General features: G+C 46.9%; 1 protein-coding gene across 1 annotated transcript in view; it reads right to left on the reverse strand.

The window, feature by feature from the left end:
• The window catches only part of zzef1 (zinc finger, ZZ-type with EF hand domain 1), a 44,301-nt gene that overhangs the window by 23,090 nt on the left and 3,572 nt on the right, over positions 1 to 17,639 (reverse strand). The window contains exons 7-40 of the mRNA XM_080838977.1: positions 17,494 to 17,610; positions 17,110 to 17,288; positions 16,868 to 16,966; positions 16,515 to 16,606; positions 16,113 to 16,258; positions 15,786 to 15,891; positions 14,143 to 14,361; positions 13,525 to 13,616; positions 13,197 to 13,366; positions 12,562 to 12,695; positions 12,398 to 12,468; positions 12,167 to 12,281; positions 11,242 to 11,401; positions 10,833 to 10,954; positions 10,361 to 10,483; positions 9,944 to 10,113; positions 9,749 to 9,830; positions 9,428 to 9,629; positions 8,977 to 9,101; positions 8,663 to 8,897; positions 8,478 to 8,557; positions 8,113 to 8,203; positions 7,359 to 7,899; positions 6,739 to 6,903; positions 6,434 to 6,553; positions 5,956 to 6,117; positions 5,697 to 5,826; positions 4,544 to 4,682; positions 4,113 to 4,278; positions 3,565 to 3,827; positions 3,059 to 3,234; positions 2,373 to 2,532; positions 1,954 to 2,126; positions 1,378 to 1,664 (exon numbers count right to left, since the gene is read on the reverse strand). Coding sequence (XP_080695103.1) covers positions 1,378 to 1,664; positions 1,954 to 2,126; positions 2,373 to 2,532; positions 3,059 to 3,234; positions 3,565 to 3,827; positions 4,113 to 4,278; positions 4,544 to 4,682; positions 5,697 to 5,826; positions 5,956 to 6,117; positions 6,434 to 6,553; positions 6,739 to 6,903; positions 7,359 to 7,899; positions 8,113 to 8,203; positions 8,478 to 8,557; positions 8,663 to 8,897; positions 8,977 to 9,101; positions 9,428 to 9,629; positions 9,749 to 9,830; positions 9,944 to 10,113; positions 10,361 to 10,483; positions 10,833 to 10,954; positions 11,242 to 11,401; positions 12,167 to 12,281; positions 12,398 to 12,468; positions 12,562 to 12,695; positions 13,197 to 13,366; positions 13,525 to 13,616; positions 14,143 to 14,361; positions 15,786 to 15,891; positions 16,113 to 16,258; positions 16,515 to 16,606; positions 16,868 to 16,966; positions 17,110 to 17,288; positions 17,494 to 17,610 — 5,412 coding nt within the window. The remainder of the gene's footprint in view (positions 1 to 1,377; positions 1,665 to 1,953; positions 2,127 to 2,372; positions 2,533 to 3,058; positions 3,235 to 3,564; positions 3,828 to 4,112; positions 4,279 to 4,543; positions 4,683 to 5,696; positions 5,827 to 5,955; positions 6,118 to 6,433; positions 6,554 to 6,738; positions 6,904 to 7,358; positions 7,900 to 8,112; positions 8,204 to 8,477; positions 8,558 to 8,662; positions 8,898 to 8,976; positions 9,102 to 9,427; positions 9,630 to 9,748; positions 9,831 to 9,943; positions 10,114 to 10,360; positions 10,484 to 10,832; positions 10,955 to 11,241; positions 11,402 to 12,166; positions 12,282 to 12,397; positions 12,469 to 12,561; positions 12,696 to 13,196; positions 13,367 to 13,524; positions 13,617 to 14,142; positions 14,362 to 15,785; positions 15,892 to 16,112; positions 16,259 to 16,514; positions 16,607 to 16,867; positions 16,967 to 17,109; positions 17,289 to 17,493; positions 17,611 to 17,639) is intronic.

A 17,639-nucleotide genomic window follows, 5' to 3' on the forward strand; every position in this document is an offset into this window, starting at 1 on the left:
TCATTCAAACGGAAAAATAAGGCTAAATAGCCAGGGAATGAAATAACAAATAGATTAAGCATATGCAGTGATGCAACAGTTTGGCTCCGCACCAAGGGGAGGCAGACCAAAAAAACAAATAACGATCAAAGTAAATAAATATTTTCTACTGGTCTGTGATATAAATGTATTTTCTGCATGATTCCAATCATTTCGAGAAGTTTTATAATCAAAATCGCTGTATTTGCGCATGTCCTGTTCAAACAGACAGAAGACAGCAAGACGATGAGGCAACGACAAGCTGTGTCTCATCTCAGATTGCGCAATACCTCACAAACTGGATTGAGCGTAGAACCTATTCAGTCCTGCTGATCTGACAAAAAAACCTCAGTGAAACCTCTACACTTATATTTGACCATGACTGCGAAAATGGAAGATTCTATAGCTAAGCTAAAACATTTCACTTAGCTATGTCTAACTGGCTTGCAAATAATTTGTCTACAATTTTCAATGAATTAGCCTAATCTGCAGCGATATGCGTGAGGATAAGAACTCAATTGCTGAAAGAATTTACGTTTTATTAGGCCTATTTAGATGGAACCTGGAAGCCTGGCTTGTTACCTGCATCATCGTATTTGAAAGCACGTTATTAAAAGCGTTTATCCCTGTCTTAATGCGATGTGGTGCGAACCAAAGCAAAGTTTAGAAATGTTGATTTATCTTCTTCAGTCTTACTTTGCACTTGAGGCCTTTTGCGATTAGAGGGTCACGGTCCACGGACCAGTTTTTTGGCCCCACTCTCGTGCTTTCTTTGACCAGACATTATACTTTTTTTCACTCTGAATGTTTCTAATGTTATGCGCGGTGACGTTGACTCACTCAACATCGGACAACCTGAGGCCCCCCTGGGGGCGAGGCCCGGGGCTGCAGCCCCTAAAGCCCATTGTCTTAATCCGGCCCTGTGTACAATGTTTGTAATGTTTAAGAAGAAGAAGCAAGGAGACCGACTCCTCAGCAGCAGACGTGCCTTGTGCATGCTTGTGCTGTATGGAGCTGACCGTGGCTTGTGACTGAATAAACACATTCTTTCGCTAAGCCGTCTTCTACAAGTCTGTTATTCTGAACAAGCTAACTTGAGCCAAGCGTGGGCATCCGACGAGGACAGCACAATCTTTCAGTGGTAAATTGCACACTTCAGAGACGTTTAAAAGACTCTTTTGGCTAGTTTTTAACTAGTTTAGTTTTGAATTTGAAATCATATTTATAGAAGCTGCACCCATCCTACCTTCTCACGGTTGAGCCGCAAGTCCACAAATGAAGTGATCTTTTTACAAACACTGATCCCTGTGTGTGTGTGTGTGTGTGTGTGTGTGTGTGTGTGTGTGTGCACGTGCCTACCTGTCCAGGCATACCGCCCCCAGGCTGAAGAGAAGCTGTGTGGTCTTCCAGCCCGGTGTGTGTCCGGCCCCTGCCGTCCCGTCGCCCAGGCTCAACAGCTCGTACTTGTCGGCGAGCACCTCGGTGACGGCAGCATCGGCGTCCTCGGGGGCGAGGCGCAGCAGCAGCTGGCCCAGAAGCCCCAGCGTCAGGTGGTACGTCTCGTTCAGGCAGCCCGCGTTGGAGATGACGCCACGGAATAGCAGGGGCAGGATGGCACTCAGGCTGCTCAGGGTCATGCTGCTGCCCTGATGTGGAGGAGGAGGAAGAGGAAAAGGAAGAAGGCATCAACAGCTTTGTAACAAACCTTGTTGTGGAAATGTATGTTTTACCTTTGTGTTTAATATTCTACTCTATTAAAATTCTTCTTCTTCTCTAATATTACATTGCCCTGAAAACAAACAAACAAACCAACAAACCAAAAACCAGTACAACCTTTAAATACAAACGTGTGTATGTGTATCTACACGCAGGCTGAATCTGTCTGAATTCTAGTAAGACACTGGCTGGTGACGAGCAGTGTGCCTTATTTTCTACCTGTTTGGCTGGAGGCAGCATGGCAGCCAACAGTCCAAGGATCCTCTCCCTGGAGCAGTCTGCGAACACGTGCTCCTGGAGGGGCATCCGGGCCGTCTTCTCCTCCTTCTCCTTGTCCCCCTCCACCGTCTCCGTGGCCGGAGAGGTGACCGTGTCCCCTTCTGACTCTGGGGCTGCAGGGAGACATCAGGTAGGAAAAATTGGCCCCTCTTTCGCATCCACACACTAAATAAGCATAGTTGATGTATGGCAAGCAGACCATGCCCTTTTTTGCATTTCTATAGTAATTCTGTTTTTCAGTGTGCACAGAGGAGCCAAATCTCTAAGCATCCTTCAAGATTTTCTTAAGGAATCATCTGATCCTGTAAGCTGTGTGTGTGTGTGTGTGTGTGTGTGTCTGTGTGGCATTTAGGTCTTACCTTTGACCCCAGGAGAGAGAGTGCCTTCACTGGACACGGACGGAGTCTGGCTCAGGCTGGACGAGTCCAGGGTGTCCTGAGAGACCAGCTTCCTCTTGGGGCGCTCGCCCTCGATTTTGGAGGGCAAGGGCGGGTCAGCCTCCTGCTCCTGGCTTTTCCTCTGCAGGGGAGGAGGGAGAGAGAGAGAGAGAGAGAGAGAGAGAGAGAGAGAGAGAGAGAGAGGCAGAGAGAGGCAGAGAGAGGCAGAGAGAGAGAGAGAGAGAAAGGGTAGAAGTGAAGATCACATCAATGGAGGCTACAAACAACACCTCCGTGGGAAGCTAAGAGAACCCTGATGAGTAACCTACACAAAATGCCATCTACGCCACCTGCTGTCTAAAGTATGCAATTGGATTTCTCATTCAGTATTTTGGAACACTGTATGTATCAATATTTATAGTAAGGTCACTGCTTTGCCATGGGAACACTGTATGTATCAGTATTTATAGTAAGGTCACTGTTGTACACACACGTCCCTGTCCAGCATTAGGAGGAAGGATGAGGATTTCCCTACGTGATAGGGTGGAATAACCTAAAAAAGATGCTTTTGAATTGATGAAACAGTAAGGAGAGAGAGGGTAACATCAGCACAGTATACTCTACAAATCTGCATGCTGTTTGACAGTGTGGGAGTGTCATTGACTGACCCGGTCTTTAGGGGGTGGTGGTGAGCAGACGGCGGCGGTGCTGGCGGGGAGGGAGGATGTGTCCGTGGTGCTGAGCTCCTGGGAGGACTCTGGGCTGACGGCTCCCAGCTCCTCGCTCTCCTCCGTGGCCGACTCGGCCGAGGACAGCAGCGAGATCAGAGCAGACGCCTTCAGACCTGCACACAGGGACGGGCAAACCAGAGGGGGCGGGGGGAAACCAGGGGTTGAGATAGTCATATAAAAAGAGTTTTATCAATAGATCAGGATCATTCTATCCAAGTTAAACTCATGTTATCTCCTGTGCCACTGTTTTTCACTCAATATGCAAAACCATACTATTCGATTCCTAACACACACATATTTACACACTCATGGCCATTCCTCCCAGAAATGCTGTTCTCACTACAGTTAACTTAGTGATATATGACATGTGAACACGGATGTGTAACGGATTCTAAAATCACGGCCTGCACCTCTGAATGAAGACGGCACAGCCTGGCACCCACCTTTGCCCGTCTGGCCCTTCAGCAGGCACTCGGTGATGAGCGTGGAGCAGCGGGCGTGCAGCCTGGTGGCCAACTCCAGCGTGGCAGTGCCCAGGCTCTGTGCCTCCTGCTGCCGCCGGCTGGTCAGCTCCGAGGTGAAGAGCGCCAGGGCGGCGAACAGCAGCCACGAGTAGTTGTGGATGTAGGGCTGGATGAGGCGGTGGCGGTCGCTGATGCGGATGGTCACCATCGGGTAGACGGTGATCCGGTGGGTGGGGAGGTGACTTGAGGAGTCCAGATGAGAGGGAGGTGGCAAAGAGGTCAGGGGGGAGTTAAAGAGGTTTGAAATTGACTATAAAATAACAGTTACTGTTGTTCTGGTAATGACCCAGATGGTATAGAAATATCCTGGGAATGGGCATTCAGTGTATCATGCAAAGCAGCACTGGTCATTCAATTTGTGGAGGTGATTTCGGGGCAAAGTTCAAGATTTATCTTTAGTGGAACAGCATTCTTGTGACGGCGCCAATTAGAGAGCACCCCTGGTGACAACATTCCAGAGTCATTACCTGTCTGGGTACTTCTTGGCATTGTAACAGCCGAAGCACAAGTCAAAGTCCTCGCACACGTTGCAGTTGATTCGGCTGCCCACGATCAGGCCCTGGCAGTGGTCACAGGCGTACTCCATGTTGACCATTTCATGGTCGTCCTCGTGACCCTCGGGCTTGGCTCCACCTGTGGTTCACAGAGATAATTGAGTGTGAACAAGGAATACTAGATACAATTAGTCTACTAGATTTTTAGTACGCTCTGTGGGAATAATACTAATACTATCCATCCTTGTATTACATTTAGTGTAGATGAGTAGCATGCAGGGTGAAGTTGTCTCCAAAGTGCTGAGTGAAAGGATTCAATGAAGACTTAATTATGACCATGGTGTGTGTGTGTGTGTGTGTGTGTGTGTGTGTGTGTGTGTGTGTTCGCTGCTTCAGCTACTCACTGAGGAAGCAGGTCTTGCACAGGTCCATGTCCGTGCACTGCAGGCAGCGGTATCGGTGCAAGGGGGCGATCCTCTCGCAGCCGTCGCATGAGATCTCCACGTTGAGCAGGTCGCAGTAGCGCGCTATGAACATGTGCATCTGGGGGGGGGGGGGGGGGGGGAGAGGCCAATGAGAAGCTGGAGAAAATGCTTTAAGTTGTGTGTGAGTGAGATTTTCTGTTTGATACTGTTAGTTGTACGGGTGAGTAAGGAGTTTGAATGACACAAATATTGAAAGGGCATCCATCATGAAAGGCTTCTCTCGTTAAACTTCACTATAGCAATTCTCCCTTTAATTGCTGTTATTGACATAAGAGCTGATCAAATGTTTGCTTATTAACAAATGACATCACCACTCAATGTGAGATAATAGTCAGGTCCTGTTTCATGACTATCTCAAACATGGGTGTGAATAGAATAGGTTTAGTAATTATTGCTAAATATTTGAGGGGTAAACAGCCCAGAGAGGCCAGTTATTATACAGGTTAGTAGACCACATCTATAAACAATATTTGAGATAATTTAGAGAGGCAAAGATTAACATATGACAGAGCCAGATTACCAACAATTATGCTGAGACATCCCTCTAAAATGAACCTATAACATGAAGCCGTGTATATGATCTTAAATCCAACACTCTAACCTAAAGAACATGAAGCTGTGTATGTGATCTTAAATCCAACACTCTAAAATGAACCTAGAGCATGACGCTGTGTATGTGATCTTAAATCCAACACTCTAACCTAAAGAACATGAAGCTGTGTATTTGATCTTATGACCTTCGAGAACATGAAGCTGTGAATATGATCCATCACTCTAAAATGAACTTAGAGAACATGAAGCTGTGTATATGATCTTAAATCCATCACTCTAAAATGACACCTGACAACATGAAGCTGTGTATATGATCTTATGACCCTTGAGAACATAAAGCTGTGTATATGATCTATCACTTTAAAATTAACTTAGAGATGTATATGATCTTAAATCCATCATTTAGCTTCTTGCCCCCCGTTACTTTTGAGCCTGTTGCTGCAAAGTCAGAAAAGGGGAGAGTTAGCGTTAAGAGTTGTTTGTGTCACTTCAAAAGGAGATGATGTCTCTTAAACGTTACCTTTCTCCTGCTCTCCACTGTCCCCTGGACCACCTTGTCGTACCACTTCTCTAGCATGCCGTCCATACACTCGTCCATCCACTCCATGTTCCTCTCGTAGTCTGCAATCTCATCCTCCTCCGTCCACTGACTGCCAGAACAAATAGAAAAGAAAAGAAACAATAATGGTTACACACAGCATTGAATGAAAACACCCCTAGCTGAGGCAAAGGCAGCATACTGAATGTAATTTGTGGCTGTACTGAGCTCTAACAGCTACCTGATGGCGATGTCATGCACACTGATGTTCTCCTGAGACATGGTGAGCAGCAGGTCAGGCAGCTTGATGTCCAGGAAGAGGGACAGGTCCTCCACCTCCCAGCTCATGTCCAGCAGGTGTAGCAAGCAGGTCTGCACACAGGACAGGGCGGGCAGTAGGACCCTGGAGACAAGGGGGGGGGGGGGGGGGGGGGGCAGAGAGGGTCAGAAATACAGCAGTACTGTACAGCTGCCAAGTAAAACACATAAAACTGTTTTAGCCCAATCAAAGCACATATTTAACTGCACAAGTAGAGTACAACCTTGTAGTAAAACTTAACTGTGTCTATACATAACTGCAACACTCCTTTCCATAAAAACACGTGCTCAAAAATGATTATCGGGTACTCCTTTCTTGCTATGACGAACATATGTGTCCATCTGGGATAATGGTGGGATGTATCCATACAGGTGTGTGCAGATGAGGATGGAGGAGTTACTTTGCATTGAGGCTGCTGAAGCTCTGCACTGCCTCCACCAGCATCAGGACCAGCCGGTGGTAGGAGCTCCGCACCTGCTCCCTCAGCGCCTGGCCGCAGCCCGACAGCTGGGAAAAATAACTACACAAGCAGAGGGGACAAGGGTTAGGGCACTTCACACACACACACCTCACCTCACCTTACCTACACACACACTCACACACTCTCACACACTCACACACTCACACACTCACACACTCACACACTCACACACTCACACACACACACACACTCTCTCTTTGTGTCACGCTGGACAGGGCACATACCTGGAGAAGTCCTTCTGACAGGCCAGCAGCTCCTGGAGGAAGAGGATGCAGGGCGCCTGGAAGAGGTGCGGCTTCCCCATGGAGCTCAGACACCACTGCACCGTCTCCAGAACCTTACACACATTCTGAGCCTGGGCCTTCTTCAGCGAGAGCGTCTGAAGGACGCTACAGAGGCAGAACACACTCCATCAGCACAGAGTACACACAGCAGGCACATGGGTATACTACTGTGGGACAAATGGTTCAAACCTCTCAACACATTAACGTGAAAGTATAGTGCTATCCTTTTATTTTTGGGCTTTTATGCCTTTAATTGATAGTGCAGTTAAGAGTGGGACAGGAAATGAGAGGGAGAAGAGGTGGGGAGTGGACAGGAGAAATGACATCGGTCCGGATTCGAACCAGTGTCCTCCATGAGCGTCAAGCCCAAATGTGGTCGGGGCTACTGCTTGCGCCACAGTGCCCCTCGTTTCATCACAATGCCGTAGGTGTATAAGTTGTTTCGATTTGAACTGTGTTTGGTTGGTCTCTCTAATATGCTATCTTTTCAAAGTTAATGTTTAACAATCAGGTAATGAGTGGCACTATTATGTTCGGTATTTATTTGTGTTGCTTAATACCTGGCTACGCTGACGGCCTGGTCCTTCAGGAAGTTGAGGATGTCCTTGAGGATGGGAAAGCGCTCCTTAACAGAGGGGGCCTGCCTGGGCTCCTCCAGGGAGCGGAAGGAGAGCAGGCGGAGGCGCTCGCGGCTGAAGAGAGAGCGGCGCTGCAGGGCCAAAGGCGAGACTGGGTCCGCTGCCTGGGCTTGGAGGCCCTCTGAGGAGCACTTGGAGCCCTGAGTGGGCCCACTGCTGCTGCTACTGCTAGTGCTGCTGGAGGCCCCTGGATCTGAGGCTGAGGACACCTGTGACTGGACATGGCCTGGGTGAGACAGCCCTGGGGCGTCTGCGGGATTGGTGGCTCCCCCCTTGGGGGCCTTGGGAGGCTGGGAAGGCGCGACCGGGCTGGCCTGGAAGTCGGCCTCTGATATGGAAGTTGATCTGAGTAGTGGGGCAGTGCTGGCGCCTCCCTCTGGCTTGGAGGTCTCAGACACGTGGGTGAGAACTCCCTTGGGAGTGAATCTGAATAGGAGGAGGCTCTTTTCGATGCACACCTCCGCTGTAAGACAGAAACACAGACAGATAGACAGATACAGAGATGGACAAACATACAGACAAACATACAGACAGACAGACAGACAAACAGACAGTACAAGACAAACAGGGGGATATGAACAGGTGAGTGAGGGGTTTTAAAAGAAATATTCATGTTTTAAGTGTATAAAAATGTGGTGGACTGATCCATTGTAGCCTGAGACAGAACGCAGCTCACCTAAGGACTCCATGCTGACCACTGCCTGGTCCTTCTCCTGCTCCTCCTGCACATTCATCTTCTTGACCAGGTAGCGCTGTTTCATCTCCAGCTGGGGGAGGAGAGGGGAGAGGAGGTTAAGACTCAAGTCACTGCACATGACGCTCTCTTCATGCACGCCAACACACGTTCATAAACAAAATATGTGCAGCGGTATCGTATATCAGTTTCTGAAATGGTCTGCGAATGCTGCAATGTGTTCAAATGTTTTAAATCTCCAACACATCCATTTTATTGGTATAATTGAATTGAATTGAAAAGGATAACACTGCATCTCTTTTCCATCTGGTAGTGTAATAAAATGCATTATTTGGTGATTAACTAACCATCCAAGTGCGGATACCATCTGCCAGCTTGTAAACCTGTATCAGATCTTCGGGGAGACTGACCTGGCCACCCTTGGACACTGCACAGAGACCACACAAAAAAAACATTTACAGTCACCCAACAACAAACCTCACTACTACTCTTTTGGCATTTGATGTTAAAGAAACCGTGGGTGATACCCTACCAAAGAGTCTAAGGCTGTGATGAAGGGCTGGTGTGTGGTAGACCATGGCTGCCCACAGCGCGTTCACCGCCTGGTCCACCTTGGCGCTGCCGGCGATCTCGTTCCTGACGGCCTGCTTCTTGCACATCAACATGAGGCTTCTCATCAACTCCACCCTGGCGTCAGGACTCTCCTGGGTCGGCTCCCACTTGGCAAAGGCCACAAGGAAGTCCACCAGTCTTTCCTCTTTCTCCACCTAAGTGAAAGAGCTTAGTTCAGTTGCGAAACATAAAAGGTCTTTTCCTCTTACAAAGACAGATGGAGTTTCACTGCACCTTTTCTTTGTCCCCAGCTTGGGAGTCAGAGTTGCTCAGTCCTTGCCGGAAGATGTTCTTCCACAATGTGGAGGAGAGGACATGGTTCATCTTCCCAGCCGGCTGCTCCTTCCCATCGTTGGTGTCTAAAATAAGCCAAGTCAGCAAAACGCTCACTTACTATGTCTACCACATTTACCATTTCAGACGTGTTGTGAAATATAAGTAAAGCCCACTAGCTTTACCCTGTCCTTACAAACAACACATTCTCAATCTATAAAAAACATTTCTAACCTGCTTCTTCATCCATAATAACATTTTTAACATGACGTTTTGACGGCTCAACCACATATCACGGGATTACTGTAACATTTGACGAACACTATCAGCAATTCAAACTGAGTGAAGAACGTGAAGATGGGAAACCCATAAATGAAGAAGTTCAACAGAAGACCAGCTGCCTGTCCCTCACCCTGTGGTGTTTTCAGGGCCATGGTGCGGGATGCCAGGTGGCCCATGAGTCTGGAAACCAGCAGCTGCAGGTCCGAGATCCAGGACACGGTGACGTCAGGCAGGCCGTAAGCAGTCACAGTGAACTTGTAGCCCCACTCGTTATTACTGCTGTCCGAGTGGAAGAGGAACTGCAGCTGAGGGCCTCCTTTGAATGTCACTTTCTGTTGAAAGAGATCAAAGCACAAAAAGACTGACATGTGTGCATGACACGCATTCACACAAACACACACAAAATACAATTCCTTCAAATAATGCATGAGGAAGTGTCTATTATGATTACCTTAGGCCATTTCTCTGTGCCGACCTTCATGTCATATCGAACCTTTCCACCTCTTGCATCAGTGAACTCCAGGTAGTCGTACCTGCCGGAGGAAAAGCAGAATTGCAAACAAATAGCAAATAGCAAAGTCAGCTCAGTCACAGTTTGGCAAAACATTTCCCAACAGCCGAATTCAGTTGAAACCCAGCGAGCTACCTCTTCTCTGTTTCACAGCGTTCGTCGAACTCCACCTCGAAGGACGTGGCCCCGGGACAGACGAACACGGTGGTTTCGTGCTGACTGTTCTCGTAGTTGTGAGGCGACTCCATGTCCCACGTCTTCAGGACCACAGGCTGCTGGGGCTGCTGACAGTTCTCCATGTCCGCCTGTCTCAACACAACCGTTCACATTCATAGATGAAACGTTCGTCCACCGATAAACATGCACCAACGCTTCAAACACATAGGCAACCATGTGCAAAGAACACACTCACACACCTATAATATCCACAAGCTGTGTAAAGGTAGCTAAATATCAGGACAGGTATAACATGATATTCAACAGTCACTGCTAAATTGAGATGACTGTAAACTTTGACTAAACGCCAGGACCGTGCTGCCCATGAGAACTGACCGAAGAGAAGATGTCCCCCGTGTCGCAGGAGAGGCTGGTGAGGAGCTCCACCACGGAGCAGAAGCTGTGCAACAGCTCACAGTGTGGAATGTCCAGAGAGCACAGCTCCAGCAGGAAAATTATCTACATGCGCACACACACACACACACACACACACACACACACACACACACACACACACACACACACACACACACACACACAAAAGAAATATGTCACAGACGTCTACATATCCAACAAAGCCATATGCCATACTGAACTGAGCTGAATGTTATTTAAAGTCGCTAATTAGTTACTTTTTAAGAAAAGAGGCTCAAATTAAGCCTTTGCTCACAGCATAAAGAGCAGATCTTTGCAAGTTTGATGTATTTCTGTAGGCCACTATCTGGCAACAATACTATGCCTAGATGCTTAGCAACCACAAAGAAACCATGACTAAACACTTCTCCAAAGCACAAAGGCGGGAGTGTACCAGCTGCCTGGTGGCGATAGCCATGATGGATCCGCTCAGCTTCTCCATGAGGTCTGTGCTGCTGTAGCGCTGCAGCAGGGAGGTCAGCATGGTGTGAGCCCCCGACAGGAATTGGTGCACGTCTGAGGCGGGAGGAGAGGGAGGACAGGGTCAGAAAGAGGGCAGACACACAATACTGGCTACAATACTGGTGGTGAAAAGTCCAGTGGTTTAGGAAACTAATAATGTCTGGTTTCCCAAAGACAAGTCCCGACATTACATAACCTGAAATTGCATTGTTTATGAAACCTTATAACAACAACAATGGCATTGATAATAACAGTTAGGAAGGAATTCTTTTATGTATCCCACTCTAACCCAGTTCTACAGAGGCAGAAGGGAGTGTGTGTGTAGTTATGTGTAGTCTTACACTCAGTGAGGATAGCCTTGGCCAGCTCGGAGGCAGTGGAGGCCCCTCCTTTGAGCTGCAGGTAGCACCAGGAGAGCAGGTTCCCCTGCAGTGCCCAGTAGAGGGACAACAGAACCTTCCGGCTGGGCCCCCCAGTCGGCTCTACCATGACCGCCTCACACTGACGACCAGAACAACACAAACACCGACATCAGACACCGACGCACAGTACAGCATCACCATGCTCAAAGGACAGAGGTACAGAGGGGGGCTGACAGTTTGTATACTTTCAGCCTGCACTCAGACAGGGATTAATAATGCAATGCGTGGGAAAGACTGGCATACTGAAGACCTCCTGAATAGAGAGCTACACAGTTGAACTTTGAGTTTTATGCCACCTGATTACATGGTGCAATGTAATCAACAAGCCTTCCCTTTTGATTGAATCAATCACCAATAATTGTGAATGATTGATTAAAGCCATGAAATGATTAACCATTCATAAAAAATGCATGCTGTGTTACATATGGACTGAAAAGTGTAAATCACCAATAATAGGGGCAGTTCATTCTAAACAATATGCAGACAATGTTGTTGGGTAACCAGTCATCCACTCTAGTAGAGGGCAAGATCGGCACTGAATTATAATGCTAAACATCAAAGGAATCACACTACTCCAAAAACTAAATAAATTAATTATTACACAATACATATAGCACACGCTCTTCTTTTATTTAGAATCCAAAAGTTGGAGGGAAGAGTCTATTGTTGAGTGTGTTTGAAGATGAGTTTAGAATATGAATATGAGTCATGAAATGATAATGAAGTCCTTCTGTGCTGTCAGGACATATACATATTTTATGTCCAAACTGAAATAAACAGGGCGGCGAGGGCTGCTGAAACCACTACCCCATCTCTCTCTGTAAACGGAGACCCACCAACCCACCTCTCGCATCGCTACACGGATGAGGGTGTCCATCACACTCAGCACAGGGCTGATGTTGAAGCCTGCGGGGGCATCTTTAGGGGGCAGGAGGAGCAGACCGCTGGGGTCTTTGTCACTGTAAAAACAGGACAAGGACACGTTTAGACACTGGAGACAACAACCAGAGTTTGCATTTTGGTGTGTGTGTGTGTGTTTGGACTGTAGCCAATTTGTATTAGGTGTCTGACTCACCTGAAGTAGTTGCACAAAGACTCAAAAGTCAGTTTCACCGACTCCGGCTGATCTTCCTCAGTGATGCTTGTCTATATAGGTCAGTAGAGGAAAGTTGGATTACCTACACCAACACAATGATTACTTTAATCGATGTTAATCTTTAGGCTGATTACCCAACGCACCATCAAATCAAAGAGCTTGTCCCTCCGACTTTGTTTGTAGGGGAAGAAGATGACTGCTCCGTTCAGAATGGCCTTCACGGCTTCCCATCGGAGCGCTTTGTCCACGACTGCCTCGCTCTCCGGAGCATCCACCACTACCAACACAACAGCACAAGCCCTCTGCATTTACCCACATGTCAAACAATTCATGCCAAAATATCCCACCAAAGATAGTCCCATTTCATAACTACTGCTGCTATTATGGCCCTGTCCTGCTAAGAGAATGCCAGGGATGTGCTGGGAACCTACCCTGACACAGGTGATTATACAGTTCCTACCCCGACACAGGTGACTATAGAGCTCCTACCCTGCACAGGTGACTATAGAGCTCCTACCCTGACACAGGTGATTATAGAGCTCCTACCCTGACACAGGTGACAATAGAGCTCCTACCCTGACACAGGTGATTATAGAGCTCCTACCCTGACACAGGTGATTATAGAGCTCCTACCCTGACACAGGTGACTATAGAGCTCCTACCCTGACATAGGTGACTATACATCTCCTACCCTGACACAGGTGATTATAGAGCTCCTACCCTGACATAGGTGACAATAGAGCTCCTACCCTGACACAGGTGACAATAGAGCTCCTACCCTGACACAGGTGATTATAGAGCTCCCACACGGCCTCAGAGCGCTCTCGGTCTGTGCTGGCGGAAGCCTCCTCTGAGCCCTGACACGCGGGGGGGCCAGGCAGCACAGGGAAGCAGTTCTGAAGCAGCTGAAGAAGCAGAACCCTCGTCTTCACGGCTTCCTCTCCCTCGCTGTACAGGTGCACACAGACACACACACACACACACACACAGACACAGACACAGACAAAGACACAGACACAGACACAGACACAGACACGATACTGACAACATATCCAAATAGACAATGGGTGATTATAAGTAATTTCTATGAATGCGCGTGTACTTACATAACCCTGAGTTTGTTGTAGAAGTCCCAGAAGAGCTGCAGGTTTAAGCCACTGAAATCCAGGAGGAACTTCTGCTTGTAAAGGGACACATCCTGTACAAAATAACAAACAGCTTAAAGATGAACACATCTGAAGCAATGGGACACGGAGACAGATGAATGGAACTGAAAGGATCTCGATCATGATCACTTCAAATAGTCATAAATTAAATGCACTTAACGAGTTCTGGAAAACTTAAAGTTGAGGTCCACGATTCCAATCCCGTACGCTTTTTGTAATATTCAGCGAAATCCTCCACAACGTTTACTAGCTGTTCATTCAGTGTGTGCACAAAAAAACGCAGGTGTTCATACACAGCCCATAATGGCTCGGACCGAGCCATTTACAATCCGAGCCAATCAACACAGTGCTTCTGAAGCTTGAAAGGGAGGTGTGCAATTTGATTGGTTGCTAGTGACTGATAAGCTTTTGCAAAACATGACAAGAAATTGTATGACATCTACACCCCATCTGATAATATGCAAATGCTAAATGGAGAAGGTGGAGAATGTTAGAAGGTGGAGATGCCCTAGTGTTTAAGTGTCTGACTGAGCTAGGTGGTGTGACAACTATGTGTACCATGTCTCTGGTGAGCTGCTGGATGAAGAAGAGGGTTTTCCTCAGCAAGATGTGGCCGGTGGTGAGGCCCCGGTCAGGGCCCTCCAGCTCGGGGCTCAGGTCCTCTAGTGGCTGCGTCTGATCGGTCCCCGGGCACAGGTACCCGCTGAAGCTCACCTGCTGCACGCCCAGACGCTCCGCAGACTCCTGCCTCACACACAGGAACTTCACCATCAGGAACTAGACAGAGAGACGGAGAGACCGCAAGCAACTTTTAACCACATGTGATGAAAAGAAATGGACACCACAAACATCTATTATTGAGCTTTAGAATACACTTGGGTAAAATTACTTTTGCAAATTAAGTTAATATCAAACAAAGTACTAATTGATACCTACTCATCCTTTCTGGTCACAAGTGGACATTTTAAAGTGGACAGATTTGCCAGTGTTGTGTTGTGGATCGTTTTACTTGTACTTTTAGAGATTTTAGGGTCGATAGTTTAAAAGTTGGGTACCACTTTACAATAACACTCCATTATAAATGGTTTGTAAATAGTTTATAAATAGGTTAATAATTAGGTTGTAAACCCTTTATAAGTCATTAACAAGCCCTTATCAATGAGTTATAAACACATGTTTTATACATCGATGCGGGCTCACTATTTGGGAAGATCCCCATCTTGGCAACCCACTGTCTATCCCTTAACTTGCTCTACTAGCCCAATTGTACACTCCCTACCATTCTTGTATCTGTTACTAGAGATTAAACCCACAACGTGCCCCCCCCCCCCCACCCCCCCCAACAAAAAACTTTACAATAACGCTCCATTTTGCCAGTTATAAATGTTTGTAACTGATTACTAGATGATGATGTGTTTCACACTTTACAATAAGGCTCCTTTTTGCCATTTATAAATGTTAGTAACTGATTAATAAAGGGTGATTTGTTGTGTAATGAGTAGTAAGCAGTAACTTGATCTTGGATGGATGGATACTTTATTAATCCAGAGGGAAATTATTGGACATCCAGTAGCATCCAAACACATCATCCATTTTTTTTTTTCAATTTGCATTTGAATTACATGGGATGCACACTATGGTCTTATCTGGTTTTCCAGAGCTGATATAGAACAAAAGAAAATATATTTAATTGTGCTTTCTTTGTTAGCTAGTGACGTGACGACATAGATCAGAAGGTCACAGACCAGCGCGCCCACGGCAAATACGGAGCTTGAGTTTTATATCTTGCCTATATGGGGGGGGGGGCTTCTTGTGTTTCCCTTCCGTTCCCACTCCTTTTGAACGTGTTCTCCCTATGTGGATGTGATTTGTGGATGTTGTGTCTGAATTCTACTGGATGTCCTAAAATTTCCCTCTGGATTAATAAAGTATCCATCCATCCAAGATCAACCCTAGATATTTTAGGGTAATGTTTTGTCTCAGCATTGCATTGTGTGGACAGTGTGTTTCATTGTGTTTATTCCTATCTGACTGCGAGGGACAGTGACTGAATGTAAAGGGCTATTCACACGGTTTCAGGGACAGACAGGTAGGAATGCTGACCAGTGAAATAGAGAGTGAAAGAGAGAGAGAAAGAGAGAGAGAGAGAGAAAGTGTAGAAGCGTGTGAGGGAGGAGAAGGATAACAGTGAGTATGCATACCTTTGACACTCGACACTGCTGCAGTTTAATCTCAACATCGTTCCAGTCGTCCTCCAGCTCGAAGCAGCCAATGGGGTCGTCCTCCGGCTGTCCTGCACTGCTGGTGCTACGCAGGACCAGAGGCATGCAGCCGTCAATACACTCACACAGAAGGTCAAGGGTCACAGTTACAGCCCTGCCAGAAATACTCTTACTGCCACTACACGGCACAACAGCAGTCACATGGCAGGCCCATTCCACTTCACAACACAAAGATAGACATTCATACATATTTGTGAAAAAAAATATATTTATAAAAAAGATATAAACGCATTATCTGTTACTTACCCATTTTGGACAAAGTCCTTATAGTCCTTGTAGTCCCATAAGTCAAACTTTTTGAATCGTTTAAAATGTTTGTCTGCATTAAAAGCATCTGGTTCATTGTAGGCAAACACAAGGCCACACTTGGCACCTATGGCTCCTTTGCGCACCTACAGAAAAGATGGGATAACAAGAAAATTATAAAATACAGAAGACTTTTCAGAGCTACTCAACAAAGAGCTGTGGTGAAAACTACAAAGGCCTCCCTACCTACAACAATGATTCAATTCTTAAGAGGAAACCAACAAAAGTGAACAGTGCTTCCCAATACCCCCTGAGTGTTACTCAAAATCAGATCTCCAAATAATATCAGACAAGTCAATGCAACACATGTGTTTTATATGGGGACATCCGGATTGGGCTTACTTTGATCTTTATTTGCGTGACCTGGAAGCTGCTCTGGTCCTCCGTGGACAGAATCACACTGGCTCTCTTCTTACCAGCCTCTGTGAGGAACCCTGCAACAGCCAATCAGCAGACAAGACACGTGAACATCTCAACTCAAATTCCAGGCTAATGTATGTTGTCCAACGAACAAAATCAGACCACCTTTTCAAACTGCACCTATTTCAATCTTAGCTTCCGAGTTGCGGAGCTGAGAATTTTTTTGTTCGCTTTTGTGGGGAACTGCTTTGAGCCACATCTATTACAAATTTTCCAAACTAAAAAGAAATTGACAGCAACGCGAAAAAAAAAGGCTGCCTCCTCGTATGCCATACCATCTCCAGTGTGTGGCTGCGTCAGCATACTCTCTGGACCAGACTTCTCTTCTTTCCCCTTCACATCGCAGGCCTGCAGACGCAGCTGGAGGGCTTTCCCTGTGCCCCGGCACAACATAAACACACACACAAGTAAATAAACACACACACAAGTAAATAAATACACACAAGTAAATAAACTGGGGACTAAACAAACACGATCGTAAGTCTTGACAAGGTTACATGAGTCTAGGAAGGGTTACCGTGTCTGTGCAGGAGGCGCAGTCTGACGGCAGCCATGGACTTGAGGAGCGAGGAGGCGCCGTACTCCAAGTCCAGGTGCTCACAGATCCCAGACAAGGACTGGAGGACTTTGGCCACGCTTCCTCTGGCCAGTGCGAAGGCCAACAGGGTCAGCTCAGCATCAGGGGTCACACAGCAGCTGGAAGTCATGTAAACAGGGAGACCGATATTTAGTAAACATCCAGATGTTTGATAATATAAAGTTTCCTTTGGCCTGTTATGCACCAGGCCTTGTGCTTGACATAGAACTTAAACCTACATGGGCTCACTGCAGTGAAACTACAACAGTGACCCAAACATAGTACTCTTTGTGCAAGGGTGTGAGCGTGGGGATTTTGAATTACTCTGCTATTCGGAGAAGGAAGCCATCCACTTCTTCAAGAACATTTGTGGAGAAGAACTTGGGGAACTCGGTGGAGGCTGGCGTTAAGGACAGAGGGGGCATGTGCTGTAGGGCTTTCCTGCAAAGAGGAGACAGAGGATATACATG

Source organism: Sprattus sprattus, assembly GCF_963457725.1.
Source record: "Sprattus sprattus genome assembly, chromosome: 1".
NCBI classification, from domain to species: domain Eukaryota; kingdom Metazoa; phylum Chordata; class Actinopteri; order Clupeiformes; family Clupeidae; genus Sprattus; species Sprattus sprattus.